Here is a 14,293-nt window from a genome sequence, read left to right as displayed (position 1 = left end):
AATCGAATTAAAATCTTCCGTAATACGGCCCTACGCGCCACCGGTGGAGGCTATGCATCGACTGAATGAGGCTGACTGTCGGTCGCTTAATTCATTTAGCGCATCGTCGGAGTAGGGCGTTTTAAATTCGAGCGTGGGAAAAATTGGCGAGTGTCCAAGCTATATTATTCTGTAAGCTGTGGTATAGCATTATACAGGGTAAATATTAAATAAGTGCAAATATTTTTAGGGGTAGTATATTTTGATCCCAGAAACACGTCTACGAATGGTTTTCGCAAAAAAAAATCGAAATTTGGAATTTTTTGCAAAAAAATTTGGAACTGTTTATTAATTTTTTAGTTAAATGACATAATATCTTCATAATATTATGGCAACATAGGTAGTAGATTATACAATATGATCGAAAAAAAACGCCGTCAACGATGGCTATGAAATGAAGATCCATGTAAAATTATATGGGGAGTGTCATCGATGTTCATCGATGTTCATCTCCAAGCTAACTGGACGCCGTTTCTTTCGATTATACGGTATTTACAAGAAAGAAAACCCAGAAAAGATCCAGTGGTTCTCAAAATTTAAGCGAAAAATCAATTTTTTGGAAATTTTCAAAGTAAAATATCTCCGTTATTTTGGACTTACCTACTTGAAAATTGGTAAAGAGAAAATAGGTTTATATTTTATTATTATGGAGATCTACCAGCCTTGAAAATATTTGGCCTGATTTAAAATTCAACCTGTATAGTATTACAAACTCTCAAATCGTACCTAAAGTCTATAGTTATAATATTGTTAATTATAGAACTAATTATATGATAAAGATACTCTTAAAGCTAGTTGTTTTTTTAATATACCGGGTGTATCTCAAAAGTGGTTCACCCTTTTAACTTCTTTATTTATTTATGATAAAAAATCGAGATTTGGTATGTTAGTATGACATAAATTCGGATTGATTGGCGTATTTCAATGGTTTATTTGAAATTGCAACATGCGATTCATAACGACAATTTGACTCAAAATACCAAATGTATGGTACCAAATTATTTGCAAAAAAAGTTGTTTTCCAAATATACTAATGAGCCACCCTTGTGCCATTTGCAAAAATTAAGATATGATTAAAAATACGATTTCAGCATCTTTTAACCGGCCAGGACAAGACACTAAAAACATTAGACGATCAAATCTATTTTTCAAGGATTCATTGATTAAAAATTATTGTTTTTAACACAGTCATGGCACTCCAGATTGAAATTTAAAATACAATTTTCTTTTAAGCAAAAATGTCAAAAGTTGACATACGATATGTCGTTCTATTCAGAGTGTCATTTTCTATCGAATAAAATAAAAAAATCCCGAGGGTGCCATTTAAAAATCAAAAGTTGTAGTCATTTCCGGTGAAACAGGAAGTGGCCGAAAAGAGACCAAACAACCAATCAAACCAAACCTTTTTATCTGAAAAAATAAAAAAGTTATAGGGGTGAGCCACTTTTGAGACGCACAACGTATAAACTTTTAATAACACTTTATTCAAACGATAATAATTCACCGACAATCTGGCCCTATCTATCCAACCCGACAGATAATTGAATCTCAAACAATCCAATTTGGACAAGCGCCGACTAAAAGTCAAATCATCACCACCCTTTTCCCTCTCTCTTTCCATTCCCCGCACCCCTCATCGTATTTCTCACTTAACGATTCATTTATCCGAATTACAGGATCCTGGTAATCGTCGACGGTTATCTGTTCCCTCAGCCGACGCCCGTCGATGGGAGCACCACCGAACAGCCGCCAAAACTCGACCCGAAACGGGACGAGAAACAGGCAAATTTGGCCCCGAGAAAGCCGCCCTTTGCCGCCCCCAAGGCATCTGCCGCCACGGCTACGACCGCCTCCTCTTCTATTGGAGCCGCCGTCGCCGCCAAGAGTCAATCGAACGTCACGTTCGTGGAGAACGTGATGGAAGTTCTGTCGTTCCTCAAGAGCGGGGTGCGGGTGTTCCAGCACTTTCTGTCCAGATCGAACGTATCGAGGATGTTGAAGGAAGGTAAGTGGGTCAGTAGCGTAGTTGTAAGTTATTATTTATCGATGGTAAAAGATATTTATATCTTACTTACTTTTTCTTCTTCTTCAAGTACCGTCTCCTAACCGAGGTTGGCAATCATCATGGCTATTTTGATTTTATTTGCGGCTGCTCTAAATAATCCATTCGGCGTCATTCCATACCATTCTCTGTAGCCAAGATGTTCGTCTTCTACTCCGACTACGTCCTCCTTTAATTTTTTTAAATTTTTACTTTATTTCTTGCAATTGTTCGGCAGTTTCATTTATTATTGTACCCAAGTATTTGTAGCGTTGGACTTTTACTATTGGCGTGCTGTCTATTGATATTGAAGTATTTACATTTTGGTCTTTTGTAATAATCATAAATTTTGTTTTTTTCAAAGTCATATTCAGCCCATATTGTTTGCAGGAAAGATTTACCTATTCTTTGGAGTAGGTTCTGCAGATCTTCACTATTGCCTGTCATTACTACTGCATCGTCAGCGTACCTATCTGATATTGTTGATTCGTTGACCAGTTACTTTGATTCCCTTATCTGCTTCTTCCAAAGCTTCTTGAAAGATGGCCTCACTGTATATATTGAAAAGGAGGGGAGACAAGATGCATCCTTGACGTACACCTCGTTGTATTTGTATACTTTCAGAAAAACCATCATCTAATCTGATCTTAGCGGTCTGGCCACAATATAGGTTCGCTATCAATCTTATATTTTGACTATCAATATTCTTTCTTTGTAATATTTCGATTAGCTTATTGTGTCGAACTCTGTCGAACGCCTTCTCGAAGTCTATAAAACCAATGTACAGGGTGGTCGAAATTGGTCTGTTTTGGGATGTATCGATATTGTATAGTGCAGTTGTAACCCTGGTGTTTTAATTGTAAACGGTAATCCTAATGTAGAATGTTGATTTACCTTTTCAAAAGTCTTTAATTATGCAGAAAAATAATAATATGGAATATTAAATTGTGATAAAAAATAATTAGGCAACTAGGTCAACACAAAATCAAGGCCCGCTTCGATACAAAGACAAAAAACCTAATATTTCTCTCATTCTTAGATATAAATACACATACCTTTATATCCTTGGAAAGGGTTAAACGCTAGCATTTTTTTTAAGTTCATAGCCAACTATGATTTCCATTTAAAAAATTATATTTTTATTATTTCTGACAAAAAGAGCAAGTATAGAAAAAACTGACTACGCCACTGGATTGTGCTTAAAAAAGTGCCTTAAGAACGTTTTTACAAAATTTTATTATTCCGCGAAATACAAAAGTTGTGGGCAATTTTCCAAATGGTAAAAAATTCAAAAAGACCCCGTATCTCGGTTGGCAGTAAAAAATATCAACAGGCGGTTTATACCATTAAACGTTTCTCAAAAATCGAGCCCATGACATCTATGTCGGTTTTGCTCTATCTAGTCAGGAAATAGTTTTTTTCTGTTAAAACAGACCAATTTCGACCACCCTGTACACATCTTGATTTATATCTAAACATCTTTGCGTATGAATATTTAAACCGAAGAGCACTTCCCTTGTGCCCATTCCCTTCCTAAATCCCAGATGGAAATCGCCTACTTACTTACTTACTCCCATTACTCGCTGACGAGTATTTCACACGCATCAGCAGATGATTACGCAAGACGTTTTCTTTCAAGAGCTTTTATGTGACTGAAAAGCCCGATACGTGATGTTATCTATTTTCCTCACTCTGGACATTCAATAATCTCATTACTTTGTTGCCTCTTTACTTTTTGGTTGTCGTTGTTTACAATTCTTCTCCATTGGGTTCTATTTTGCAATGCTTCCTCCCACTGATTCTATATGCTTATACCTTTTAAGTTTTCGAGGAAAATATTCTTGTACCTTTTGAGTTGTCCACCCGGTTTCCTCTTACCGTCTGCAAGCTCATCATAAAGTAGAGATTTCGGTAGGCGGTTTTCTTGCATTCTGCATACATGACCAGCCATCTTAAGCGGGATTTTGTAATCATGACTTCAATACTCTCGCAAAACGTTTAGTTTTTAAAATGTTATCCAAATTTGTGTCGAGCTTTATTTCGGTTTACCAATATTTGGTCATAAAACTAGTTTTAATTTTCGATATAAATTTTATTTTGTTCTTTTCGTATTTGACGCCACTGGAACAGGAGTAGATATTTAGAAGTAGGTATACAAGGAATGTGCAATAGGAAGAAAATTGTATGTCATCTTAAACGAACAGCGAATTGGAGAATTATGCTTCAGTAGTGACCCTTCCTACTACCCTACTACCCTATATCGTTTAGTTCAAAGTTCAGCAGTGTTTATTTAGGAAAATGGGGGTAAACAGACAATAGGTTTTTTTTCTTATTTTGATGTTAATCGGTTGAACTTACTGACGGAAATATCTTGGTTTATTTTCAACAAGCACAAGAATCTTTAATAGGTATTATTTCTTCAAGCACTCGTTTTATTTGAGAAAGATCTTAGATATTACTGGACAGGGGGGGTCTTGTTGAGCTTACTAAATACAAAGTGTCTCAGAAATAAGTGCAAGTATCTTGAGGGGTGGTAGATCTGGCCAAAAGGAACATATTTTCTCTATACCATTTTTAAAATAAATTGATAATAACCGACTTATTTAATTTTGAAAATTTAAAAAAATTAATGACATTTTGAAAGTCGCCGGCAATTACCAGAATCTCAGCGTGTTCAACGCCCAGTGACCACTAGAATAACTAAAAAACGACTTGGAAAATTCAGATTAAAAGTAAAAACTTACCTAACATTAGAAAACAGGACTCCGATAGATAGCAAATCTACAGTGAATAAAATTAATTTAAGCACTTTTTATTTTTAGAAATTTAAACTTAATAAACATACAAAATGTGGATAAAATAGGACGTGGCAACATTGCATTCTCTCCAAGTACTATAAACAAAAAAACGGAAACTAAACAAGTGGAACTCCAAAGTTTTTCAATATTTTCCGGAAAATCTCAAGAAAAATGTAAAAAATTCAACACTGTTCGCAAAAAAAACGAATTTGTGAATTATAATACGAACATTAAAAATTGTATTTTTTCTCTGTTTCTGGTTAAATATTTGATTTTTATTGCTATATTTAATTTTTAAATAGTTCTATTTTATAATTTATTCTTTTTTATTTTCCAACTATTATTATTTTTATGGAAAGGGTTTGTCAGCGTTTTCTATATACAAAAATTTTTGTTTTTTTAGTGTTTAAATAAAAAAATTTAATAGGATAATATTTTACATTTTCTGGTACACATAAATTAAAAAATAACAATAAAAAGGTTCCTTTCCATTTTCAACAAAGCTTCTGTGCCTAAAAACATGTTTTCACTATAAACATACCAGTTTATATTTTTCGAATATCTTCCATAGAATCTATATTGGGTTTACATCTAAAGGAAATTAAATGTAAATCGACTGACCCTTCATTTCACGCTCGAGGACACTATATAAAGATATAAAAAATCGCTTTATTTAAATTCAAATCTGTTTTTTTTTTTCCTGTCCATTCCATTTTTTTGAAAAAAAAATTTAAGATATTTATTTCGGTTACGATTACGTTTAATATTGTAGTGTCTTTGAACTACAACTAAAATTAGAGGAATCGAAACTTGAGTAATACTATTCCTATCTGGAATTTCAGGACGATAGCAAGGATATCAACTTTCAAAGTGAAAGAAACCGATACGAAGTTCTAAATTTGTCGTATTTTATTTAGAAGAAAACTAGTTTATTGAAACCAGATATTTATCTCTTAATCCAACTGAATTAAAATTCTTTTGAACAGGTAGTTTTTTCTGTTTGTATTTTACAACAAATAAATACAAGAAAATAAAATTGAAAATGACTAAATTTGAAGTAGATAGTAGGGTTTACTAATTTAGGGTTTAATTCAATCTTAAAAAGAAATATTTTATTTTGGAGAAAGTAAATATATCATTATATTTTGGGGTTGATTTCAAGTTGGATCTTCATATGTTGGCAAACCATAAGCTCAAAAATAACTAGATTTAAAGAGCGGTACTGTTTCACGCATATTTTAACAAGTTTAGAGTAAAAATGTCAAAGAAGGAGAATAGAGGATACTGGATCTGTCACTCTATACAGAGTGAGTCTTAAATAAGTGCAAATATTTTCAAAGTTGGTAGATGTCGATAAAAGAAACATATTTTCTCTTTACCGTTTTTCAAATTAGTCCAAAATAACCGAATTATTTTACTTTGAAAACTTATGAAAAAATATACATATACAAAAATAAATAAAAAATCCCTACTTGTTGTGGCGCCTCTCATACGCCGCGGAGGCTCCAAGGAGAATGACAGTTTGTATTGAATTAAAATTTTGTTAGCATATGTAGGTTAATTCAGAGCACTTCTTAAAAATATAGAGAGTTCTACAGGGTGTCCCCAAAAAAAGTTACATGTCAAAGTTGTGTTTTTTGTAATGGAACACCCTATATATTAATTGTTTTTTAGATTCTGGAAGAAAAATAAAGGTGAGTTTTAGAAGAGAAATATATGACTAAAATGTATAGAACCAAAGAACAATTTTTAAATTACGATAAAAGCTACTTAAATTGGAATTTACCCTGTAGAGTCTAATATGTCGTCAAATTAACTATTGTACTTTAAATCAAACTAAAACTTGATCCAAAATGTTATACAAGGTGAGACAAAATTAATATTGAACATTGATCGCCTTTAGAAGCATGTTACTCTTTTATTTTAAATGGAACACCCAGTATATTATTCCGATATTCAATGGAGAATTCATGTCTCTTCAAAATACTATTAAGGTTGTCTGTCCCTCAAACAAAGATTTTCCTAGATATTTTCATTTACATGATTTGATCTGTGTAGATCTTTATTTGATAAAATCTAGGTGGCTGTGATTATGTCTGACGTTACTTTAACATAGCTGTCAAATTATTCCAACCTTAACAACTAGTTATCATTTTGTGTCAGTTAAAACAAAAAAAATTCTCAGAAATTTGCCAAAAATGCAAACTTATCCTACTTCAGAGAGAATTGATATGATTCTATTAGTTGGTGAATGCAGTGTGCATTCACCAATTAATAGAATACTAGCTGCTGATTTTATCTAGTCTGTTTTTTTTTATGAGGGTATGTTAAAGACAGTGTTTACAAAACTCGACCAACTATTGTCGACAATATGAGAAAAGATTGTAGCTGCTTTTCGAGGTAGAACTCCACATATGCCTTTTAAAATGAGAAGATCCGTTTGAAAGGACAATTTTATGCAGTTAAAAGGAAAGGAAGCTTTTTGAGCATTTCATTTCATGTAGCTAATTTTTGTCACATAATTATAGGTTTATATCTAGCTTTAATTCTGTTATAATTAAAATATGTTTTAAACGTATATCTTTTTATTACCGTTGAGTATTTTACTCTACAATCATTATTTTTTGTTAAATTAACAAAAAGTATATCACACAGCCACCTAGATTTTTTCAAATAATAAAGATTTACTGACGCAAAATCATAAAAATTAAAATATCTAGGAAAATTTTTGTCTGAGGGGTAGGCAACCTTAATAATATTTTGAAGATATCTAAATTCCCCATTGAACACCGGAAAAATATACTGGGTGTTCCATTTAAAATACAGGAGTAACTTGCTTTTAAAAGTGACTAATGTTCCATATTAATTTTGTCTCACCCTGCATAACTTTTCGGATCAAATTTCAATTCGGTTTAACATACAATAGTTACTGTAATGAAATATCAGGCTATACAAGGTCAACTAAAATTTAGGTAGGTATTATAGAAATTTAAAATTTACTCTTCATTTTTACAAAATATGAAATATGTCAAAATCCTTAGATTTTAGGTATGTGCTTCTTTAATAAAACTCACCTGTGTTTTTTCCTAGAATCCGAAAATCAATTAATATATAGGGTGGTCCATTAGAAAAAACACAAGTTTGAAGTGTAACTTTTTTTGGGACACCCTGTATAATTCTATATATTTTTATAAAATGCTTTCAGTTAACCTATATATGCTGCCAAAATTTAATTTCGATATAAATTACCGTTCTCCTTGGAGCTTCCGCGGCGTATGAGAGGCGCCACCTTGTATATTTTTTTTGCTTAAATTTTTAGAACTACTGGATCTTTCCTGGTGTTTCTTTCTTGTAAATGTAATCTACAACCTATGTAATCTACAAGCCATATTATCAAGATACTGTGATTTTTAACTAAAAATGAAAAAAATTCCAATTTTTTTTGACGAAAAAAACCTCATAGATATGAGTCGAAATATACTACCTTTAAAATATTTGCACTCATTTAAGACTGACCCTGTATATCATAAAAATAGCTTGTTGTAAAACAAAATCTTCCTATCAATTGGTATTCGGAAAGCTTGTCTCGTATATTTCATAATAGTCGAACAAGAAGACGTAAAAGTGAAGAAACTTTAAAAGTTCTTCATCTTTGTGTCCGTGTGGCATATGGCCGGAACGTAAAATTATATTTTGGATATTCTTTCTCGTTGATATATTACCAGTTTTAAACTAGAAGCCATCAAATATTATCCCGTTTTGAAATACGTATTTCCACTTGGTTTTCCATAGTATAGAAGAGTAATTCTGTTCTAATATGGATACTTTTTGGTACTTATCTTTTTTAATTCTATAATCAATCACTCCTTGTTCTTGTAATAAAGAGTCCTTTATTTCCTGCTCTGTTATTGGAATGTCTAATACAACGAGGCTGTTATACTGAGGTATTATGTTGAGTGCTTCCATATTGGGGTTGTTTTCTTGGTTAAGGATATGGCTGTAATGCTCTTTCCAGCGGTTTCTGATTTGCTCTTCTTAGTTGGACCGTATACTCCTTTTACAGCCTCGAAGAATTTACGATAGTCGTGATGCGTGGCATACTCCTGAATCTGAGTATTTTTTGCGACCACCAGTTATCCTTTAGTTGGCGCAGGTTTCTTCGGAGCGTGTTGTTGGCTGCCTTAAAGTTGTCTGCTAGTCTTGGATTGTGTGGATTTGCAGTGACGGCTCTAGTTGATGTGCTCTATGCTTTTGTTCCAACAAAGCCTGTATATGCAGTTGATTTTCGTTAAACCAGTCTGGTTGTTTCTTTTTGTTGGATTTTCGAAGTACTGCTTCGCTGGTTTTGTGAATCGCATCTCTTAGTTGTGTCCAGCCTTGTTCAGCATCCACGATTGTGATTGAAGTTATCGGTGGAAGTGATTCTTTGATGGCTTCCCGGAGGGCGTCGGCGGTTTCGTTGTTCTCTAGACCCCGTACGTTCAATCTGGTCATGTAGCTTTGCTTTTTACAGAGTGGATGTTTGGGTTTTAACTGGATTTTCATTTTTGAGATTAAAAGTCGGTGGTCAGTGCCACATTCGGCATCTACTCTGGCTTTTGTGAGACTGACATCTTTTAGGTGCGTCCTTCGAACGATGACGTGGTCCAATTGGTGCCAATGGCCTGATCTCGGATGTTTCCAGGTACCTTTAAACTTGACCTTCAGCATGAACCACGTATTGGTGATGCAAAGATTATACTGTGTGCATGTTGTTAATAAGCGTTCACCATTGCTATTTACGTTTCCTATTCCATGTTTTCCCAATACGTCAGGCCATATTTCCTGTTGTTTGCCGACACGGGCATTAAAGTCACCTAGCAAAATGATTCGTTCGTGCTTTGGAATTTCTTGGAGTGTATTTTGCAGAGCTTGGTAAAATTTATCCTTATCCTCAATTTTAGCGTCTAGGGTAGGAGCGTAGGCACTTAGGATGTTGACGTAAGTTTTGTCTGATATGGGGTACCTTAGGGTCATAAGACGTTCGGAGACACCAATAGGTACTTCTGTTAATTTGGTGACGATTTCGTTTTTGATTGCAATGCCTACGCCATGAATTCTCCTGTGTGTTGCGAGGTGACCCTTCCAAAAGAAGGTATAATGCTCCTCAGTGAGAGTACCTTCATCCGCAAAGCGGGTTTCGCTAAGAGCGGCAACATCTATATTTAGTCGGTGGAGTTCCTGTGAGACCAGTGCTGTTCTTCTCTCTGGCCGATTCGAGTTTGTCCTGTCCAGTAGAGTGCGGACGTTCCACGCCGCAAACGTGAAACATTGACGATGTTTAGTTCTCCGATGATACCCTCGAGTAGGCACCCCCTCCCGGAAATCCGATCGAGGGGGTATTTTACCTCCGGACGATGATTTTGTCCTACTCGAATGTTCCATCTTGATGAGTGTAAGCTGCGTAAAAAGGTTAAACTGTGACGGTTACGCTGCCGCACAGTTTGGCTGCAACTGTAGCACGGGATGGCTACGGCACAGTGAGGACTGCGACGATATTGCCCTGTGCTACGCTCTCGGCCGGCTAGGAGTAGTTTACTACTCCTCTTCCCCAGAAAGGTGGTAGGTCTGAGGGTTGTATAATGATATACCGCCTATACTCGGTCGTCAGAGCCTCGTTTGTTTAGACAGGGTGTACCACGTAAAGGTGAGGTTGACTTTTGGGTAAATTGGCTATATGTATCGCTTCAATACCCCTTGCACCTCTGCTAACCGGTCAGGACAAGAGACGAAAGACATTAGATGATCAAAACTATTTTTCCAAGGCTCTATGATTAAAAATTAGTGTTTTTAACACATCCATAACACTCTAGATTGAAATTTAAAATACGATTTTTATTCAAGCGAAAATATCAAAAGTTGATATATGATATGTCATTCTATTCACGGTGTCATTTTCTATCGAAAAAAGTAGAAATATACCGAGGGTACCATTTAAAAATCAAAAGTGGTAGTCATTTCCGGTGAAACACGAAGTGACCAAAAACAATTGATTATGACAATCAATCCTAATTTATGTGGTATACTTTTACTACTTACTACTCGTTTTTTTATTTGAAAAAATAAGAAAGTTATAGGGATGAGCCACTTTTGAGACGCACCCGGTATATTAAAATTATTATTCGATTATTAGATGATTATCATTGCTTAGAAATACTACGGAGTTTTATAGGTGATAGACTATTCAAGAACACTTTAGTATTTTAAGCAGATACGTCAACCAGTTATTATTTTTTCTGTTTTTTTTTGCTCCTGACGACGAAAGGAGATATACCTTCTGAAACGTTAAGTATTTTTTATCGATTAGGCAAATTTGTTTTATTAGTAAAATACCATTGAGAAATTTGTTTTTGTTGAATCATTATAGTGATGTTTACATAAAATTACTTTTTTATTCTCTTCTAATAGCGAAGAAAAACAGAACGCTTTTTTGAAGAAATATAGACCCGACCGACACAAAGGTATAGACGGTATTTATTTTTTACTTATTTATACAATTCAACAGCACACCACGGCGATTTAATACGGTATTTTGTTCCTCCGAAAACTCAAAACAACAAACTTGGCAGTCAGTCTGTTTCCCAGCATTCTGTTTGAAATTACTTTGGAGCAACTTCCCAACAAAATATCTCGTTCTCGCTTTAACGAAATCCGTGGCCGTGGCAAAAAATCGCAAACTAAAAACTCACTTTCGATTGAAGTTGTCGCAGTTTCCAGCAAATCCTCGCAAGTGTACGGTGGGCTCTGGGGAATAACTCGTTTAAATTGAATTTAAATGAAGTTTCCCCAAAACACGGGTTCTCTTGTTTCTTTCGCGTGTGTGGTTTGTAGTTTTTGATGGGAAACACGATGTTTTACAAGAACTTTTTTTGTTCATGTGAAATACAAGTTGTCTAGTTCATTTTCGATGATTATGTTATACAGTAATAGCCAATAAACAGTGAATGTTAACATATTACTAATAAAAACTTATATTCACTGATTAGTTAACAGTACTAAGTAATAGAAAAGGTGGATAGAGACTGAAGATACATAGTTGTACTGGGTGGCTAACAAGAATGGATGCGCTTTTTTGGCAGATAGGGTTCTTTTTACCATAATTGGTTATTGCTCTTTGTGTTTTTATTGCTTCTGACAACGGGAGGAGATATACCTCCTGACACGTTAAGCATTTTTTATCGGTTGGGAAAATTTGTTTTATAAGTAAAATACCACTGAGAAATTTGTCTTCTTTGCATTAACGTAATGATTTTTGAAAATCGAGAACTCTTCTGGAGGCAACAAACCCGCCACAAGGATATAGACGGTATTTATTTTTTACTTATTTATACAATTCAACAGCACACCGCGGCGATTTAATACGGTATTTTGTTCCTCCGAAAACTCAAAACAACAAACTTGGCAGTCAGTCTGTTTCCCAACGTTCTGTTTGAAATTAGTTTGGAGCAACTTCCCAACAAAATATCTCGTTCTCGCTTTAACGAAATCCGTGGGCGTGGCAAAAAATCGCAAACTAAAAACTCACTTTCGATTAAAGTTGTCGCAGTTTCCGGCAAATCCTCGCAAGTGTACGGTGGGCTCTGGGGAATAACTCGTTTAAATTGAATTTAAATGAAGTTTCCCCAAAACACGGTTTCTCTTGTTTCTTTCGCGTGTGTGGTTTGTAGTTTTTGATGGGAAACACGATGTTTTGCCAGAACTTTTTCTCTTCATGTGAAATATAAATTTTCTAACAGGGTGAGTTTCCTAGTTTCCTACGATGTTCTCTATGGGTATCTCGGAAACTACTGCAGATAGAGAGTCGCTTAAATGAGGAAAGAATTGCAGTTTTGTGAGGTAATAAATAATAGTTAAATAATAATAAATAAGTGCAAGTATTTTAACTTGTAGTACAGGGTGTCCCACTAAGAATAGCTCTCGCCTGTATCTCGGAAAGTATTAGCCGTAGGGGCTGCGGAAAAAAATATTTATATCTAAAGAGGCTATGGAAAATTGCTGGAAATTATTTTAAAGTTTGTAGAAAGACCGTTAGGGGGCGCAACTGCAACAAATAATAATAAAATGGAGTTTTTACACAATTTTGCCTAGATAAGGTGTACTGTAATTAATAGCTTCATAATCTTCAGTAAATTTTGAATATTTTTTGTTAAAGCCATTTTCCCGTATCTAACAAAATAAAGTGGTGGGGGAAGGTTAGATCTGTTTTTATTTAAATATTAATAACTCTGGGCTGGATGATCGAAACCCAGCAAGCGCAAGCGAGGGCTCGTTTAAAAGAGCGTTTCTTACTCTATATTGTACCATATAAACAATAATAATAAGCTTTTGAACGTAGACGCTAGGGAGCGTTGTCTTACAATTTATCAAACATTGCGCGTTTTTTTTCAAAAAAATTTAATGCAATAGTATATGTAATTTTAGCTGTTAGTAAAGAGTAGCAAAAGCTTAAAAAGTCAGCGAAAACCGCATCTTGATATCTTCTTTCAAACCGAAGATATTAGCAAAATTATAATAAATACGAAAAAATAAGCCCTTAATTACCTTACTTTTACAACACGGTATCAGTAGCCCTCTTAATTATGCCCATTCTAACAAAAAAATAAGATAGAAACAGTTAGTTTATTTTAAAATCGACGAAATACCAGAATACCATAATACCAGAGGTATTAATATCTAATAATTAAGATATTAATAACAGTGAACAAGAAACGATGATTCGGTGAAGTCATGGTAGGCTTTGGAAAAAAGTTGCTTTTGACGTAATAATAGTATAATCGTCAAAGTGTTATTAAATCACATTTTGATAGTCTTATCAGCGATTTTTATCTTTTAATTGCTTTTTCAAAATGCCAACAACTTCAACTATTTCAAATAATAAAGGCTTATTTTTTGGTATTTATTATAATTTTGCTAATATCTTCAGTTTGAAATAAGATATCAAGATGCAGTTTTCGCCGACTTTTTAAGCTTTTACTACTCTTTACTATCAGCTAAAATTACATATACTATTGCATTCAATTTTTTTGAAAAAACGCCCAATCCTTGTTAAATTGTAAGACAACGCCCCCTAGCGTCTACGTTCAAAAGCTTATTATTATTGTTTATTTGGTACAATATAGAGTAAGAAACGCTCTTTTAAACGAGCCTTCGCTTGTTGGATTCCGATTATCCAGTCCAGAGGTATTAATATTTAAATAAAAACAGATCTAACCTTCCCCCACCACTTTATTTTTGCAGATAGGGGAAAATGGCTCTAACAAAAAATATTCAAAATTTACTGAAGATTATAAAGCTATTACTTATGGTACACCTTATCTAGGCAAAATTGTGTAAAAACTCCATTTTCATATTTTTTGTTGCAGTTGCGCCTCCTAGC

At 34.2% G+C, this 14,293-nt stretch overlaps 1 protein-coding gene across 1 annotated transcript in view; it reads left to right on the top strand.

Moving 5' to 3' along the window:
• LOC115880656 overlaps nucleotides 1-14,293 on the top strand; it is a 164,420-nt gene that overhangs the window by 127,277 nt on the left and 22,850 nt on the right. The window contains exon 3 of the mRNA XM_030897934.1: nucleotides 1,716-2,044. Coding sequence (XP_030753794.1) covers nucleotides 1,716-2,044 — 329 coding nt within the window. The remainder of the gene's footprint in view (nucleotides 1-1,715; nucleotides 2,045-14,293) is intronic.

The sequence above is a fragment of the Sitophilus oryzae genome, unplaced genomic scaffold (genome assembly GCF_002938485.1).
Source record: "Sitophilus oryzae breed Bouriz unplaced genomic scaffold, Soryzae_2.0 scaffold_1640_pilon_pilon, whole genome shotgun sequence".
NCBI classification, from domain to species: Eukaryota; Metazoa; Arthropoda; class Insecta; order Coleoptera; family Curculionidae; genus Sitophilus; species Sitophilus oryzae.
The sequence above is the reverse complement of the archived record's forward strand: the minus strand, read 5'-3'. Positions and strand labels throughout refer to the sequence as shown.